The 15,194-nt window shown below is 40.6% G+C and overlaps 1 protein-coding gene across 1 annotated transcript in view; it reads left to right on the forward strand.

The window, feature by feature from the left end:
• Nucleotides 1-15,194, forward strand: part of SCN11A (sodium voltage-gated channel alpha subunit 11) — a 101,021-nt gene that overhangs the window by 17,807 nt on the left and 68,020 nt on the right. The window contains exons 5-9 of the mRNA XM_060180409.1: nt 6,217-6,221; nt 7,094-7,222; nt 10,776-10,870; nt 13,008-13,190; nt 14,014-14,068. Of these exons, the coding sequence (XP_060036392.1) occupies nt 6,217-6,221; nt 7,094-7,222; nt 10,776-10,870; nt 13,008-13,190; nt 14,014-14,068 (467 nt within the window). The remainder of the gene's footprint in view (nt 1-6,216; nt 6,222-7,093; nt 7,223-10,775; nt 10,871-13,007; nt 13,191-14,013; nt 14,069-15,194) is intronic.

Consider the following 15,194-nt stretch of genomic DNA (forward strand, 5'->3'; position numbering starts at 1 on the left):
TATGTATATTACCATGTCGTCTGCCAATAGGGAGAGTTTGACTTCTTCTCTTCCAATCTGTATGCCTTTAATTCCTTGCTCCTGTCTAATTGCTCTGGCAAGAACTTCCAACACTGTGCTGAATAGTAATGGTGATAGTGGGCAGCCCTGTCTAGTACCTGATCTGAGGGGAAATGATTCCAGTTTTTTACCATTGAGTATGATGTTGGGTGTAGGTTTGCTATATATAGACTCCACTATTTTGAGGAATTTTCCATCTATTCCCAGTTTTTGTAGCGTTTTGATCATAAAGGGATGTTGCATTTTGTCAAAGACTTTCTCTGCATCTATTGATATGACCATGCCATTTTTGGTCTTGTTTTTATTGTCGTGGTGGATTATGTTGGCTGATTTATGTATATTAAACCAACCTTGCATCCCTGGGATAAACCCCACTTGGTCATGATGAACAGTAATCTATGTTTATCAGAGATATTGGTCTTTTCTTTTTTGGGTTGTGTCGTGAATGGTTTTTGACAGAGATTTTCTCAGCTTTTTCAGTTTTTCCTGCTATGAATTTCTGATTCATATTTTGTGTTTACCATGAGTATTGTATCCAAATTATAATATCTAAAATTGTCTTAATTAAACTCATCTTGACTCATTCAATTGTATCACTTCTATCCATTTTCTTTTTTAAAAAAATATTTTATTTATTTATTTATTTATGAGAAAGATAGGAGGAGAGAGAAAGAACCAGATATCACTCTGGTACATGTACTGCCGGGAATTGAACTCAGGACCTCATGCTTGAGAGGCCAATGCTTTATCCACTGCACCACCTCCCGGACCACTATCCATTTTTTTTTACCTGTTAATATATATATTTTTACCTATTAATATATATATTAACAGGTAAAAAGAAAATGGATATATATATCACCTTTTACTTCCACTTTATTTATTTCATTTTATTATTATTTATGTTTCTGGTTTTATTTTACTGTTTATCACTTTCTCAGGGTTTTGCCATACCTGTTTTATTCTATTTTTGTGGGACTTCTTTCAGCAGCAGAAACCAAACTTCATTTGTTTTTGTAAACCTGAGAAGTCCTTTGTTTGTTCCTCAGATCTGAATTTTTTCAGATTCTATTTGTATTTAGCCCTTTGAATGTGCCGTTACATTTTCTCTTAGCCAGTTAGATTTATGCTGAGATCATGAGAACCTGATAGTGCCACCTTTATAAATCATTTTCTTCTTTTTTCTAGCTCCAACAACATTTATTTTTTGCAGTTGACTTTTGATTTTATATTGATGTGTCTCAGTCTTGGTCATTTTAGATTCAGAAATTTTTGTGTTTTCTCAGTTTTCTAGACATCTATGGTCACTTTCTAGATTTGGAACAATTTTTGTTATTTCTTTGAATATGCTCTTTGCTTCCTTCTATATCTCTTTTGGAATTCCCGCTGCCTTTATATTTGCTTTTATAATGGAATTTGATATTTCTGATAGAGTTACTTCATTTTCTCTCACCTTGGTTCTCTTTCCCCTGCTATTTGAATGTGGTCATTTTATCCTCTTATCCCAATAGTCTCTCCTCTGCATGATCATGTTTTCTTCTTTGAGTTTCTAAGTTATTCCAAACTTCTTTGAAAATGCTGTGTAGTTATTTTTGGTCAGCTTTGGGTCTTCACTAATATGAACTGACATTTCAGATTCAAAGAATAAGACAGAAAGTCAGAGAGAAAGAGGGGGAAAGACATAGGACCAAAGTTTCTTCCAGTGTGATAGTTCATACACTTTGCAAAGCAGCACACTGTTTGGGTGACTTACTTTGTCAGCCTCAAAGTGCTATTCTCAACCTGTATCTTTGGAACAATTCCTTCAAATCTTCAGTATTTTCAGTGAATTACTTCCTTTGTTCTTGTATCTGATTTTCTGTGTTAAGTTGAGATTTTTTTTTCTAATTTATTTAAGTGGCTTTATGATTAATCTTCTAAATCTGTTCCGTGGTACATCTTCCTGTTCTACATCTTTGTGGATTTCTATTGTAGACTTATTTTCTCTAGAAAAGAAATGAGTTGGTCTTAAAGTATAAATGGGGAATAAGAAATGCATAAATGCTGTATAATCAAAGGATGGTGGGATAAGAGTGATTTTTAAATGTATTTATATATAATACATTTATGTATAAATCATATAATACTTGCTTATATAACACATTTGCATATCTACAGTCCTGTATGCCTTTTTAAATCATGTAATTTTCTCACTAGTGGTGTTTTTTTGCCTCCAGGGTTATTGCTGGGGCTCAGTGTCTGTACTACGAATCCACTGCTCCTGGAGGCTGTTTTTTCCATATTGTTGCTGCTGCTGCTGTTGTTGTTGTTGGATAGGACAGACAGATTGAGAGAGGAGGGGAAGACAGGGAGGGGAAGAGAAAGACACCTGCAAACTTGCTTCACCACTTGTGAAGTGACTCCCCCTGCTGCAGGTGGGGACCCAGAGGCTAGAACTAGGATCCTTATGCTGGTCTTTGTACTTCACACCATGTGCACTTAACCCACTGTGCTACTGCCTAGCCTCCTCTCACTAGTGGTTTCAACATATTGTCTACATCACTTTTCTTTGTTTTTCTAAGGCTTCTCATCATATATATTGCATTGAGTTTCTTTAATTTTGTATTTATTCATGAAATGATTTTGTCGTTGTGTTGTATTCCTTTACAAAGTTCTGACTAGTACCAGTTCTTATTTACTCCTTCCTTTTGACTCAAAATTACCTGTACATCTGCCTGTCTCTTGAACATGCATATGTTTATTTCCCAGGTTTCTCCTTATGTAAATTACAATTCATTTTGTAGTATTGCAGCTTTATAATTTTTCTAGTTTATTTTATTCATATGTTGGAGACAGCTTCTATTTTTAATTATCTTTATTTATTGGATAGATACAGAGAGAAATTGAGAGGGAAGGGGATGACAGAAAGGGAGAAAGACAGAGAGACACCTGCAGCCCTGCGTCACTACTTATACAGCTTTCCCCCTGCAGGTGGGGACTAGGAGCTCAAACCCCAGTCCTTGTGCACTGTAACTTGTGAATTCAACCAGGTGTGCCACCACCTGGCCCTGAGATTGCTGCTATTTTTCTTAAGTATTATTCATTCAACTTTTATATTATTACCTTTGAATGGCATGCTTTTTGTCTGGAACAAAGCATTGTAAGAATAATGGGAGGGGGTGACTGGAAGACAAACTACGCTGTAGAGCCTTTGCTTGACCATATGTGAAAGTAGAGGATGGCCCTGGCACTACAAGGAAACGCCATGGCAGTCACCAGGGAGCTCCACGAATGGTAGAACAGTCAGGTGGTACCTCGACTGCCCCATTCACTCTCTTTCTTTACCCTCTCTTATTAATTTTTTTAGAAAAAGAAAAATCGGCCCCATGAGACAGCTCAGGAGCACCCTGTGTGCGAGAGGCCTTGAGTTCATTGCGGGTTCTTTTCTCCTTCTGTTTTGATTTGTTATCTTACCTTTGTTTTCATTGGAGAACTTTGGCTTATGGTTGTACCTGGAATTAAACCTGAAACTCTAGAGACTCAGGCATGAAAGACTTCTGCATGAGCCTGCTTCTTCCCACCCTGACACTGCATTAAAGAAACTATAAAACATGTATGTATATAGTTATATGTAATTATATAACTATATATGTCGCTATATATTGAGAGAGACAGAGAGAAGTGGTGGGAAGCATAAAGTCAAGAGGTTTTATTCTTCAGGGGTTTTTTTGTTTTTTTTTTTATTGCTACAGTTTGTATCACTTACCAAATGACTTTCACATCTCTTAAATACAACCACCAGTGGGACCAGGCGGTGGCGCACTTGGTTAAATGCGCACACTACGGTATGCAAGGACCCAAGTTAAAGCCCCTGATCCCCACCTACAGGGGGAAAGCTTCACAAGTGGTGAAGCAGGGCTGCAGGCATCTCTCTGCTTCTCTCCCTCTCTCTTTCCCCCAGCCCCTTCAACTTCTCTCTGTCACTATCCAATAATAAATAAGTAAAATATTTAAAAAGGCAACTACCAGATGGTTTTGCACATACACATGATATAAAGAATTGAAGCACATGAACTTGTAAAAAAAAAAAAAAGCTGAATTCTCACTAAGACTGTGAAAATTATGATGATTATCCTTGGGGAGTGTGAGGGAGGACCCAGAACTATGCTGGTGGTATGGAAGTATACCCCTGTAATCGGATGCTCTTGTGAATCATTGATAAATCACTAATAAAGATGAATTTTAAAAAGTTACCATCATAACCATTTTTAGCTGTATAGTTCATTGGTATTAAACAACCCATAGTTGTGCAGTTATTACCACTATGACTGTGTCTTACGTAACTGAAACTGTCTGTTCATTAAAAGCACGACTCCCTGTTTATCCTTCCCTCCAGGCCCTGGCAACTACCATTTTATTTTGTGTCTCTATGTATTTAACTATTCCAGGTGCTTCATGTAAATGTGGATTCTTAAAAAGTATTTTCTTAAAAATTGAGCTATTTCCTTTAGCATTATGACCTCAAGTTTAATCCATAGGACAGTATCTTCTTCCCATTTTTGAGGTTAACTAATAATTCATTGACTTGTACAATGTGCATATCACCTTTTTATTGATTTTTTTTTCATTTGTTGGTAGACACTTGGGTCCCTTTTGCCTGTTGTTGTGAACATGAGTGTACAACTATCTCTTAAAGACTCTGCTTTTACTTCTTTTTGTATATATACACCCAGAAATGGTATTTCTGAATCATATAAGAAATCTACATTTAATCTTTTAAATAACCTGTGCTGTTTCCCATGGTGACCACAACATTTTACAATGCCATATAATTGTACAGGATTCCAATCTTTCCATATCTTCGCCAATACTTACTACTTTTAATATGACTTAAAACTCTAGTGGTGTCATGTAGTATCTCATTGTTGTTTTATTTGCATTTCCCTGATGACTGATGATATTGAACATCTTTTCATGTGATTTTTGACTATGTATGCTATTTATTCATTTTTAACTTGAATATTTTAGATTTTATTGTTGAGTTGTAGGAGTTCTTTATTTATTCTGATTGTTAGCTTCTCAGCAGGAAGATGCTTTACAGTTATTTTCTTCCAGGGGACTTATAATTTAGCTCTGTAATTCACCTGAGTTAAATTTTGTATGTCTAAAGTAAGGATTCAACTTTGTTCTTTTGCATGTGGCTAACCAGCTTTCCTAATAGCAACTGTTAGGAAAAAACTACCCTCTTTTAAAAAAATATTTTATTAGTAATTTATTTATTTATTTAAAATTTCATTATTGGGGAATTAATGTTTCTTGTTTTTTAATTTTTAAAATATTCTTTTATTTCCCTTTTTTGTTGTAATTATTGTTGTTGTTATTAATGTCGTCATTGTTGGATAGGACAGAGAGAAATGGAGAGAGGAGCGGAAGACAGAGAGGGGAGAGAAAGACAGACACCTACAGACCTGCTTCACTGCCTGTGAAGCAACTTCCCTGCAGGTGGGGAGCCTGGGGCTTGAACCGGGATCATTACGCCAGTCCTTGTGCTTTGCGTCACGTGCGCTTAACCCGCTACCACCAGACTCCCGGGAATTAATGTTTTACATTGGACAGTAGTTTGTACATGCATAAAATTTCCCAGTTTTCCATATAACAATACAACCCCCACTAGGTCCTCTGTCATCCTTTATTCTACCCCCAACCTGCCCCAGAATCTTTTACTTTGGTGCAATATGCCAATTGTATTAGTAATTTAATATTGATTTGCAAAATTATGATGCTAGGGGTAGAGTTCTACACCACCCCCACCACCAAAGTTGTGTGCCCCACCTCATCCAGCAGTAACTACCATAGTTCTCCTAAGATCACAGATACGGGTTGACTATATGTATATTTTTCCAAGTTCATGTGTACATTCTCTGTATTCCACATAATAGTGGAATAATGTGGTAGTTGTCCATCGCTTCCTTTCTTACTTCACTAAGCATTATCTCTGCCAGTTACATTCATTTTACCCCAAAGGACACAATGTAAGACTACCCTCTTTTTTTTTGTAATTTTTTTTAATTACATAAACACCATTCTCACCACCAAAAGACTGTGTCTCATCCCATTCTCCCCCTCCCCCCCGCTGCCCCCATCCTGTGAAGCTGAACATCCAGCCTCACCCTCAAGCCAGAGTTTTTACTTTGTTGCCCTACTCCAAATTTAGTCAAATACTGCTTTTAGTTTTCCTTTCTGTTATTCAGAATAACAAAAAGGATGACTACCCTCTCATCACTGAATAGTCTTGGCATGTTTGTGGCAAATCATTTGACCATATATTTGAGATTTAGCTTCTGATGCTCTTTTTTATCCCTAATGATCTGCATATCTGTCTTTATACCAGTGCCACACTATTTTGATCATTGTAGCTTTGTCATAAATTTTGACATAAGAAAGTGTGAGGAAGGGTGGGAAGACTGCATAATGCTTATTATGCCTGAGGCTTTGAAGAAGTGCCAGGTTCAATCCCCCTACATAACCATAAACCAGAGCTGAGTAGTGCTCTGGTAAACAAATAAAAAGGATAAAAACTAAACCAAGAAAGTGTGAGACCTCTCCAACTTTGTTCTTTTCCAAGATTGTATTGTGTTTCCTGTATTTCCTGAACTTTCACATCAATTTCAGTATGGATTCTTCTGTTTCTGCAGATACATCGATAGGGGTTACATTAAGTCTGTACATCATTTGGAGTAGTGTGAGCATTTTAACAGTATTAATCGTTCCAATTCATGAATGTAGGATGTGGAAAGATCCAATTTTTAGCCTTCTCACTTACTCTCGTTCCTTTGCCCTTGTTCCTTTCTATAGACTTGAGTGATAGTTCTAGAACAGTGATGACAAGCTACAGCCCCCATTCCAGGGCATAGTGTTTGTTATGGCGACAGTAAGTCCTCAGTGTTACTAATAGATTGTCAGAAACTTTAACTTTGACACAGTCCTTGAATACTATTGTCTGCTTTTCACATGACTTAACCATGTTTCTTGTTCTGAATTCTTTACTTTGTAGGTATGTTTTCACTGGGATCTATATTTTCGAAGCATTGATAAAAATATTGGCGAGAGGTTTGATTCTGGATGAATTCTCTTTCCTCCGAGATCCATGGAACTGGCTGGATTCCCTTGTCATTACAACAGCGTAAGAATGTTTAAATGTTTTTTTAAAAAAGAGATTTATTTATTTCATGAGACAGATAGATAGGTAGACAGAACATCATTATGGTACATGCAGTGCCAGGGTTCAAACTCAGAACCCTATGCATGTAAGTCTAATGTGCTACCTACTGCCCAACTTCATGGGTCACATTTTTTTCCAGTTTTTCATTTCATCCTTTATTTTAAGGATGATTTTCTCTAAATTTGAGAGTACATAAGCTTGAACAGTCCATCTTTAGACAACTTAGAAGAGTCAACCACTTAGTAGAGGAATAGTATCAGTGAGTCTCACTTATTCACAAAGAAGCTTAGCTAGAAGAGAAATGACCTCAAGTAATGCTCCATCAGGCTAAAAACATTGTAACAGACCTAGATGTTGTCCTTTGTTGGGTAGTATGCCAGCTCCCCCTGGCTTCTGCTTAACCAAGCACCGGTATGCCTATATAGGGATTGGTTTGATCCCATTCAAAGCGGTCTATTTACATAAATCACTTTTACATTTACATAAAGCACCACACTCCCTCCAGGGCATTGGTGGTTTAGTGGTAGAATTCTCACCTGCTCCACCCCCCCTCCTTATCACACCCTGATCTTCCACCAGTCACTTTTCGCTCCACCCTCTCTATATCACATCCTGTTTCCACCCTACTTGGAGAGTATAAAAACAGCTGCTCTTCTGATTAAAGACACTTGGAAATTGCTTTCCGGCTCCGAGGGTTCCAGAGTGTATCTCCTGCAAAGTTAGTGCGGCACGAGTTCCTGATCCCTCTCCCACGCAGCAGCCTAGATCGGCTCCAGTTGAGTTCTCTCCAACCTAGAGAGCACTAGCTCGGGAAGAAGCATCCTCAGGCTATCCCGGCAGTCCTTGTTTGAGACCTGGTCCATTATAGCAAACTTACTTCACCACTTTTTTCATGAGAGTTTATCCCCTCTCTACTGCAGTGAGAGAGAGAGAGAGAGGGGGATGGGTATGGGGGCTGTTTCTTGCCAGAAGACAAACTGTAGGAAGTATGTTAAACTCTCTGCCACCGAGGTCACAGAAGCCCTAAGTTGTAGTTTTCAGTGATTAAACACCACCAAGATAAAGACCTCTCGGCAAGAAGTGTCGTCTTCACTCCCTTAGCATGACCAGTCAAGTCTTTCTTGAAGATTTGTGCTGTGTTCGGTACTATTCAGTTAATTTTCAGTTTGAAGTTAGTTGTGCTAGTGACATCTATATTCATGTCAAATTCTTCCCCTATTAGATATTCAAGGTAATATACAAAGACTCTGAATCCTTACTGTGACATCACCTTCTCCACTTGGAGGGTGGTAGGGGTAGTGTGGAGGGGAAACTTCACAAGTGGTGGAGCAGTGCTACAGGTATTGGTCTTTCTTCCTTTCTTCCCTTTCTATGTCTATTATAAATAAATAGATAAATAATCAAATAATGAACAAACATTATCATTAAAAAAAAACAGGATAGTCACAACTCTCAATGGGAAGAACTCGGACAGGAGCATGTACAGCAACCATGGAGTCTAAAACTCTGTTTACTGCAAGACCCTAAAGTATTTCAAGTTTTTTTTTCCTCAAAGTTTTGTGGTTCCTGCTGTTAAGTTTAAGTCCATGGTTTATTTTGACTTAATATTCACCTATGGAATGGTATGAAAATCGAACGTCTTCCTAATGGAGAGGCCATCAGTTTGGCCTCTAAATAAGTTGAAGTCAGCAAAATAAAAGGTAAGAAGAGTGAAGGTTCATTGCCAGCACAATACTGAAAACCTCTCAGTTTGCGCCAGCCATTATTGAAAGGACTTTGTGTGTATTTTCCTATTGAATATGCACAAAAGCCCTTGGAGATAGGTGTCATTCATCTCAGCACTGTCCACTGGAAGTCCAGCAGATAGGTGCTCTTAGTGTAGCGCTGTGGTGAAGAGTGCAGGCTCAAGAGGCTTCCTTTCAGACATGGCTGTGGAGTGGAACATCTGCACTGCACATGGAGGTCTAGGATGTGGATGTAATCACAACTGCCTTGATCCTTTCTGGAAATACTCCTTTTTTTCCTTACATTTCTTTTTTTTAATCTTAAGTAAAAAATAAATTTAAAAAAAAGAAAAAAAAAGGAGACATTGACAAAACCATAGAACAAGAGGGGTACAACTCCACACAATTCCCACCAGCAGATCTCTATATCCCATCCCCTTCCCTGATAGCTTTCCTATTCTTTTTTAAATATTTATTTATTTTCCCTTTTGTTGCCCTTGTTGTTTATTATTGTTGTAGTTATTATTGCTGCTATTGTTGTCATCATTGTTGGATAGGACAGAAATGGAGAGAGGAGGGGAAGACAGAGAAGGGGAGAGAAAGATAGACACCAGCAGACCTGCTTCACTGCCTGTGAAGCGACTCCCCTGCAGGTGGGGAGCCGGGGGCTCGAACCAGGATCCTTATGCTGGTCCTTGCGCTTAGCGCCATGTGCGCTTAACCCACTGTGCCACCACCCGACTCCCAGCTTTCCTATTCTTTATCCCTCTGGGAGTATGGACCCAAGGTCATTTTGGGTTGCAGAAGGTGGAAGGTCTGGCTTCTGTAATTGCTTCCTCGCTGAACATGGGTGTTGGCTAGTCGAGCCATACTCCCAGCCTGTCTCTCTCTTTCCCTAGTAGTGTGCGGTTCTGGGGAAGTCTGTCCAGGGACGTCTGGTTGGCATCATGCTGGCATCTGGAACCTGGTGGCTGAAAAGAGAGTTAACATACAAAGCCAAACAAATTGTTGAACAATCATGGACCTAAAGGCTGCAATAGTGCAGATGAAGTGTTGGGGGTTACTCACTGCAGACTGTAGAAATACTCCTTTTATGTCAAACTGTAAAGATTAGTGGGGAGTGACCTATTAATACAAACTAGGGTCCATGGCAGTAGCAAGTGATATTCCCAGATCAGGAAATGAATGTGGGGTTGGGAGGGTGAAGCTGGGAGGCTGGGCCATGGCACACCTGCTCAAGCACACATAGCGCTAAGTGCAGGTCCCTGCACAAGAATCCGGGTTTAAGCCCCTGGGCCCCACCTGCAGGGGGGATGCCTCAGAAGTGGTGAAGCAGGTCTGCAGGTGCCTATCTATCAATCCTTTTTTTTTTTTTTTTTAACCAGAGCACTGCTCAGTTCTGGCTTATGGTGATGCAGGGGATTGAACCTGGAACTTTGGAGCTTCAGACATGAGAGTCACTTTGCATAACCATTGCACTATCTACCCCTGCCCATTGTGCTGTCTACCGTGTACTATCTACCCCTTTTCTATCTCCCTTACCCCTCTCAATTTTTCTCTGTCCTGTCAAATATAAGTAGAAAAAAATGGCTGCCAAAGTGGTTTTGCAGTGCAGGCACCGCGTCCAGTGATAACCCTGGTGGAAGAAAAAAAAAAAGAGGAAGGTGAAAGCTGAAGCTGTAGATTTCACCACAGTGGAGCCATACTTCCTTACTTGTGACTTTTGTGAGGATGTGCATGGCACCTGCAAAGCTGAACAGAGCGGGGCTTTCTTGTGCTTTGTCTTTTAGGATCATATCATATTGCCCAGGTATCACAGTCAACATGTCATCCCTGCGCACATTCAGAGTATTTAGAGCTTTGAAGGCGATCTCTGTCATTTCAGGTAAGTCACTTGCACATTCAATGCTGGGTGTGAACGAATAGGAGAGGATCTTCTTACAGATTCTTTCCAAAGTGTCATCATGTAAAGTAAAGGTTCAAGCCCTTGCTCCTCACCTGCATGGTTGGGAGATGGGGGTTAGGGTGTGGGGTTCCACTTCATAAGAACTGAAGCAGGTCTGCAGGTGACTATCTTTCTCCTTCTCTGTTTCCCCATGCCCTTTAAATTTCTCTCTGTCCTAAGAGAGAGAGAGAGAGAGAGAGAGAGAGGGAAAAAAAGGAAAAATGGCCATGGAGAGTGGTGAACTTGTAGTACTGGCACCAAGCCCCAGCAATAACTCTGGTTTCAAATAAATAATAAATATTTATTGAAATAATAAACAAATAAGAAATAAATATCTTGGATGGAGCTTGAAGAAATCATGTTAAGTGAGATCAGTCAAAAACAAAAGGATGAATATGGGATGATTCCCACTCATAGGCAGAAATTGAAAAACAAGATCAGAATAGAAAACACTAAGCAGAACTTGGACTGGAGTTGGTGCATTTCACCAAAGGAAAAGACTGTGGGGTGGGGGGAGGGGTCAGGTCCTGGAACATGATGGCAGAGGAGGACCTAGTGGGGGTTGAATTGTTATGTGGTAAACTGGGAAATGTTATGCATGTACAAACTATTATATATATGATAGGTACTGAGCACTTCCTGTGTCCAAGCACTGTGCTAGCTTCATTGTATATTTTTAAGATGATGGTGGAGGTGATGATTTTTCCAGAGCACTGCTAAGTTCTGACTTATAGTGGTGTGGGGTATTGAACCTGGGACTTCAGAGCCTCAGGCATGAAAGTCTTTGGCATAATCATTATGCTAGCCTCTTTGGGTTTATGAATGAGTGAAAAGACAAAGATCCCTGCTCTCGTGGAGGTTATAGTCCAGGTGGGAATGGGTAAGGAGAGAAGTACACTAAGCCAGAACTTTATGAACAAATGAGTAAGTAAATTAAATAATGTCTTCAAAGTAAGATGAACCCTAGGAACATGAAGAGGTAAAGCAAGCAATATGAGTGGTGTTGGAGGCTACGGGTTCTTGAAAACAGCCTGCAATTTTCGTTCTTTTTTATGTATCTGATTTATTTTAGTGAAGAGGAGAGTACAACTTTGATAAAAAGTTCTACTGTGAGTAAAAATGTATCAAACTGCATCATTTGCAACAAATGAGAGAGGGAGAAAGAGAGAGAAAGAGAAGAAGAGACACCAGAGCACTGCTCAGCTCTGGCTTATGGTGGTGCTGGGGATTGAACCTCGGTCCTCAGAGCCTCAGGCATGAAAGAAAAATTCTTTTTTTTCCTTTTAAAAAAATATTTATTTATTCCCTTTTGTTGTTGCCCTTGTTTTTTTTTTTATTGTTTTAGTTATTGTTATTGATGTTGTTGTTGTTGAAAAGGACAGTGAGAAATGGAGAGAGGAGGAGAGAAAGATAGACACCTGCAGACCTGCTTCACCGCCTGTGAAGCGACTCCCCTGCAGGTGGGGAGCTGGGGGCTCAAACTGGGATCCTTAGGCTAGTCCTTGCGCTTTGTGCCACGTGCGCATAACCCACTGAGCTACCGCCTGACTCCCGAAAAATTCTTATTATAACTAGTCATGTGGGTTTGTCCCCAGGAATCCTCATTATTTGGATCTAGACCTAACACCACCTCTCAGTTTCCAGCCTCCTAGAGTAGCTGTGACTCGCGGCACCTCATGTACCTTACAGTAGGCAGTGACTGCTAAGCAGGAACAAAGCTCATGCCTCCTCTGGAGAGGACCTCACCTTGGCCTTGCTGCTGTGTGGGGCTCCCCTTTATGGAGGCACCTGCATAGCTGTCATCATGCTTTATAACGCTTGTCCCTGTGGTGTGTTTTTACAGTATCTTCACTCCTTACAGCACCCTTATGACAGAGTGAGTGCAAGGATGAAGAGGCTTGCTGGCTGCTCTCATGTCGTGCCATACACGGGGGTAGATCCCAGTCCAGGCCACTTGCCCACTCCATCCTGCAATAAGGCAGTGTCCCAGACTCAGGATGCTCTGTCCCTGCCCCTTGCCCACATCTAGTTGGTTGTGTGCCAGGGCTGTCCTCACCCCTCTCTTCCTCCTCCTCAGGTCTGAAGATCATTGTTGGGGCCCTGCTGCGCTCTGTGAAGAAGCTTGTCAATGTGATGATTCTGACTCTCTTTTGCCTCAGTATCTTCGCACTTGTCGGTCAGCAGCTCTTCATGGGAAATCTGAGCCACAAGTGTGTCAGGAAGGACTGCCTCCAATATAATATTACTCTCAGCAATATGGGTAAGTAGACCCTTTCACTTCTTGATTTGCGCGTGGCTGACTTTTATTTATCCTCAGTCACACTACCTGCATATACTCATTACAGAGTCTCTTAAGAGCAAGGGATGGATGCATCCATCCAGGGTATCAGGTGGCAGGTGCTTTTGTTAGAGGATTGATTCACTCTTTTGGGTTTCTGTAAAGAAAGGAGAGTTTAAAATTACATCCACATGAAGAGCATTGGCCCCCATCTTTTCCTATTTGGATATCTGTCCACAACTTTATCACGTCTCAAAAGAAGTCTTCAGAATGCCTTCATTTGGTCAAAGGGAACCAACAACATCACAGTACCCCCCTGAACATATGCATACATTTCAGATTATATCACTTGTGTATGCCCCACTCATCCCCTGCAGCCCCACACCAATCTCATCTCTCAGGGCTTTACTTTCCCCATGTCTGTCTTAGCTTATGAGCTACTCATGGTCTGGCTTATGTCTAGCACCTCCAGCACCTCCAGGGCTAGCTTCCCCTCCCTTGTGCACTGAGAGGTAGGGTGGAGGTGGTGATGGTGGTGTAATTGCTTCCTCCTCCTCCTTCTTTACCTCCTCTTCCTCTTCTTCCTCCTCCTCTATCTCATTCCTTCTTTCTGTTCTAGTCTCCTTTTCCTTCCTAGAGGCTTGGTTCCAGTTCCTCTTTGGAACTGTTTTGATCATTTTAAAGAATTCCAAGTCTCATCTGTTTCAAGTGTAATCTGGCATATTTTCTGTGATCTTTCTTAGAGAAAGATCTTGTGATCTTTCTTTCTTTTTTTTTTTTTTCAATCTGATTGTTTCTTTCTTAGACTATTGCTTAGAAAAGAAAGACAATTGCAGTGACTTCAAACTGTGTGGCACCCGGCTGAAGAATGACAGGTAAGAGGTTTCTACTCTGGTTTTCTCCCAGGCAGAGAACCTCGGGACCTTTTTGACAGTCTCCCATCTATGACTTGTGGAAGCTCCCCAGATGTGGTTATATGAACACTAGTCCTAAGGCCGCATTCTTAGTATCTGATTACCTCTCCAAAACCCCATTTCCAGATATAGTCATCATGTTGGGGAATAGATTTTCAAAATAAGAATTTGAGTGGGGTGGGGGGGAGAGAATAACCTATTACCCTTTAAGAGAGGTAAGCAAAACAAGAATTTTTTAAAAAATTTTTTATTTAAGAAAGGATTAGTGAACAAAAGCATAAGGTAGGAGGGGTACAACTCCACACCCAACACCCAATCCCCATAACCCACCCCCTCCCATGGTAGCTTTCCCATTCTCTATCCCTCTGGGAGCATGGACCCAGGGTCGTTGAGGGTTGCAGAAGGTAGAAGGTCTGGCTTCTGTAATTGCTTCCCCGCTGAACATGGGCGTTGACTGGTCGGTCCATATCCCCAGTCTGCCTCTCTCTTTCCCTAGTAGGGTGTGACTCTGGGGAAGCTGAGCTCCAGGACACATTGGTGGGGTCTTCAATCCAGGGAAGCCTAGCCAGCATCCTGGTGGCATCTGGAACCTGGTGATTGAAAAGAGAGTTAACATATGAAGCCAAACAATTTGTTGAGCAATCATGGATCCCAAGCTTGGAATAGTGGAGAGGAAGTGTTAGGGAGGTACTCACTGCAAACTCTAGTGTAGTCCTGCTTTCAGGTATATATTTTGCAGTAGTTTATGGATACGTGTGCACATAAGCTCTCTCTCACAGAAAATGGTGTATATCTAGGTTATGGGACTTTGTTGGAAAGTGAACTACCTGAGATGAAATTAGAGTGTACTATTAAAGGAAAGGTCTCACCCGAGTAATGAAGCTGAAGGGTTGTCATTCCACACGTGAAGTCTCTGGATACATTCTGAGGTGAAGCATGTTGAGGTAGCAATCGTTGCTTTGGTTAGGTTGTGATCGGCAGATACAATGTTATTTGGTTTGGATTGGGAGATGCATACGGGAAAGTGGGCCCTATCCAAGGGTTCCAGGACTGGGGGAAGTAGGGGCTCTAT

This window comes from Erinaceus europaeus, chromosome 21, assembly GCF_950295315.1.
Source record: "Erinaceus europaeus chromosome 21, mEriEur2.1, whole genome shotgun sequence".
Lineage (NCBI taxonomy): Eukaryota > Metazoa > Chordata > Mammalia > Eulipotyphla > Erinaceidae > Erinaceus > Erinaceus europaeus.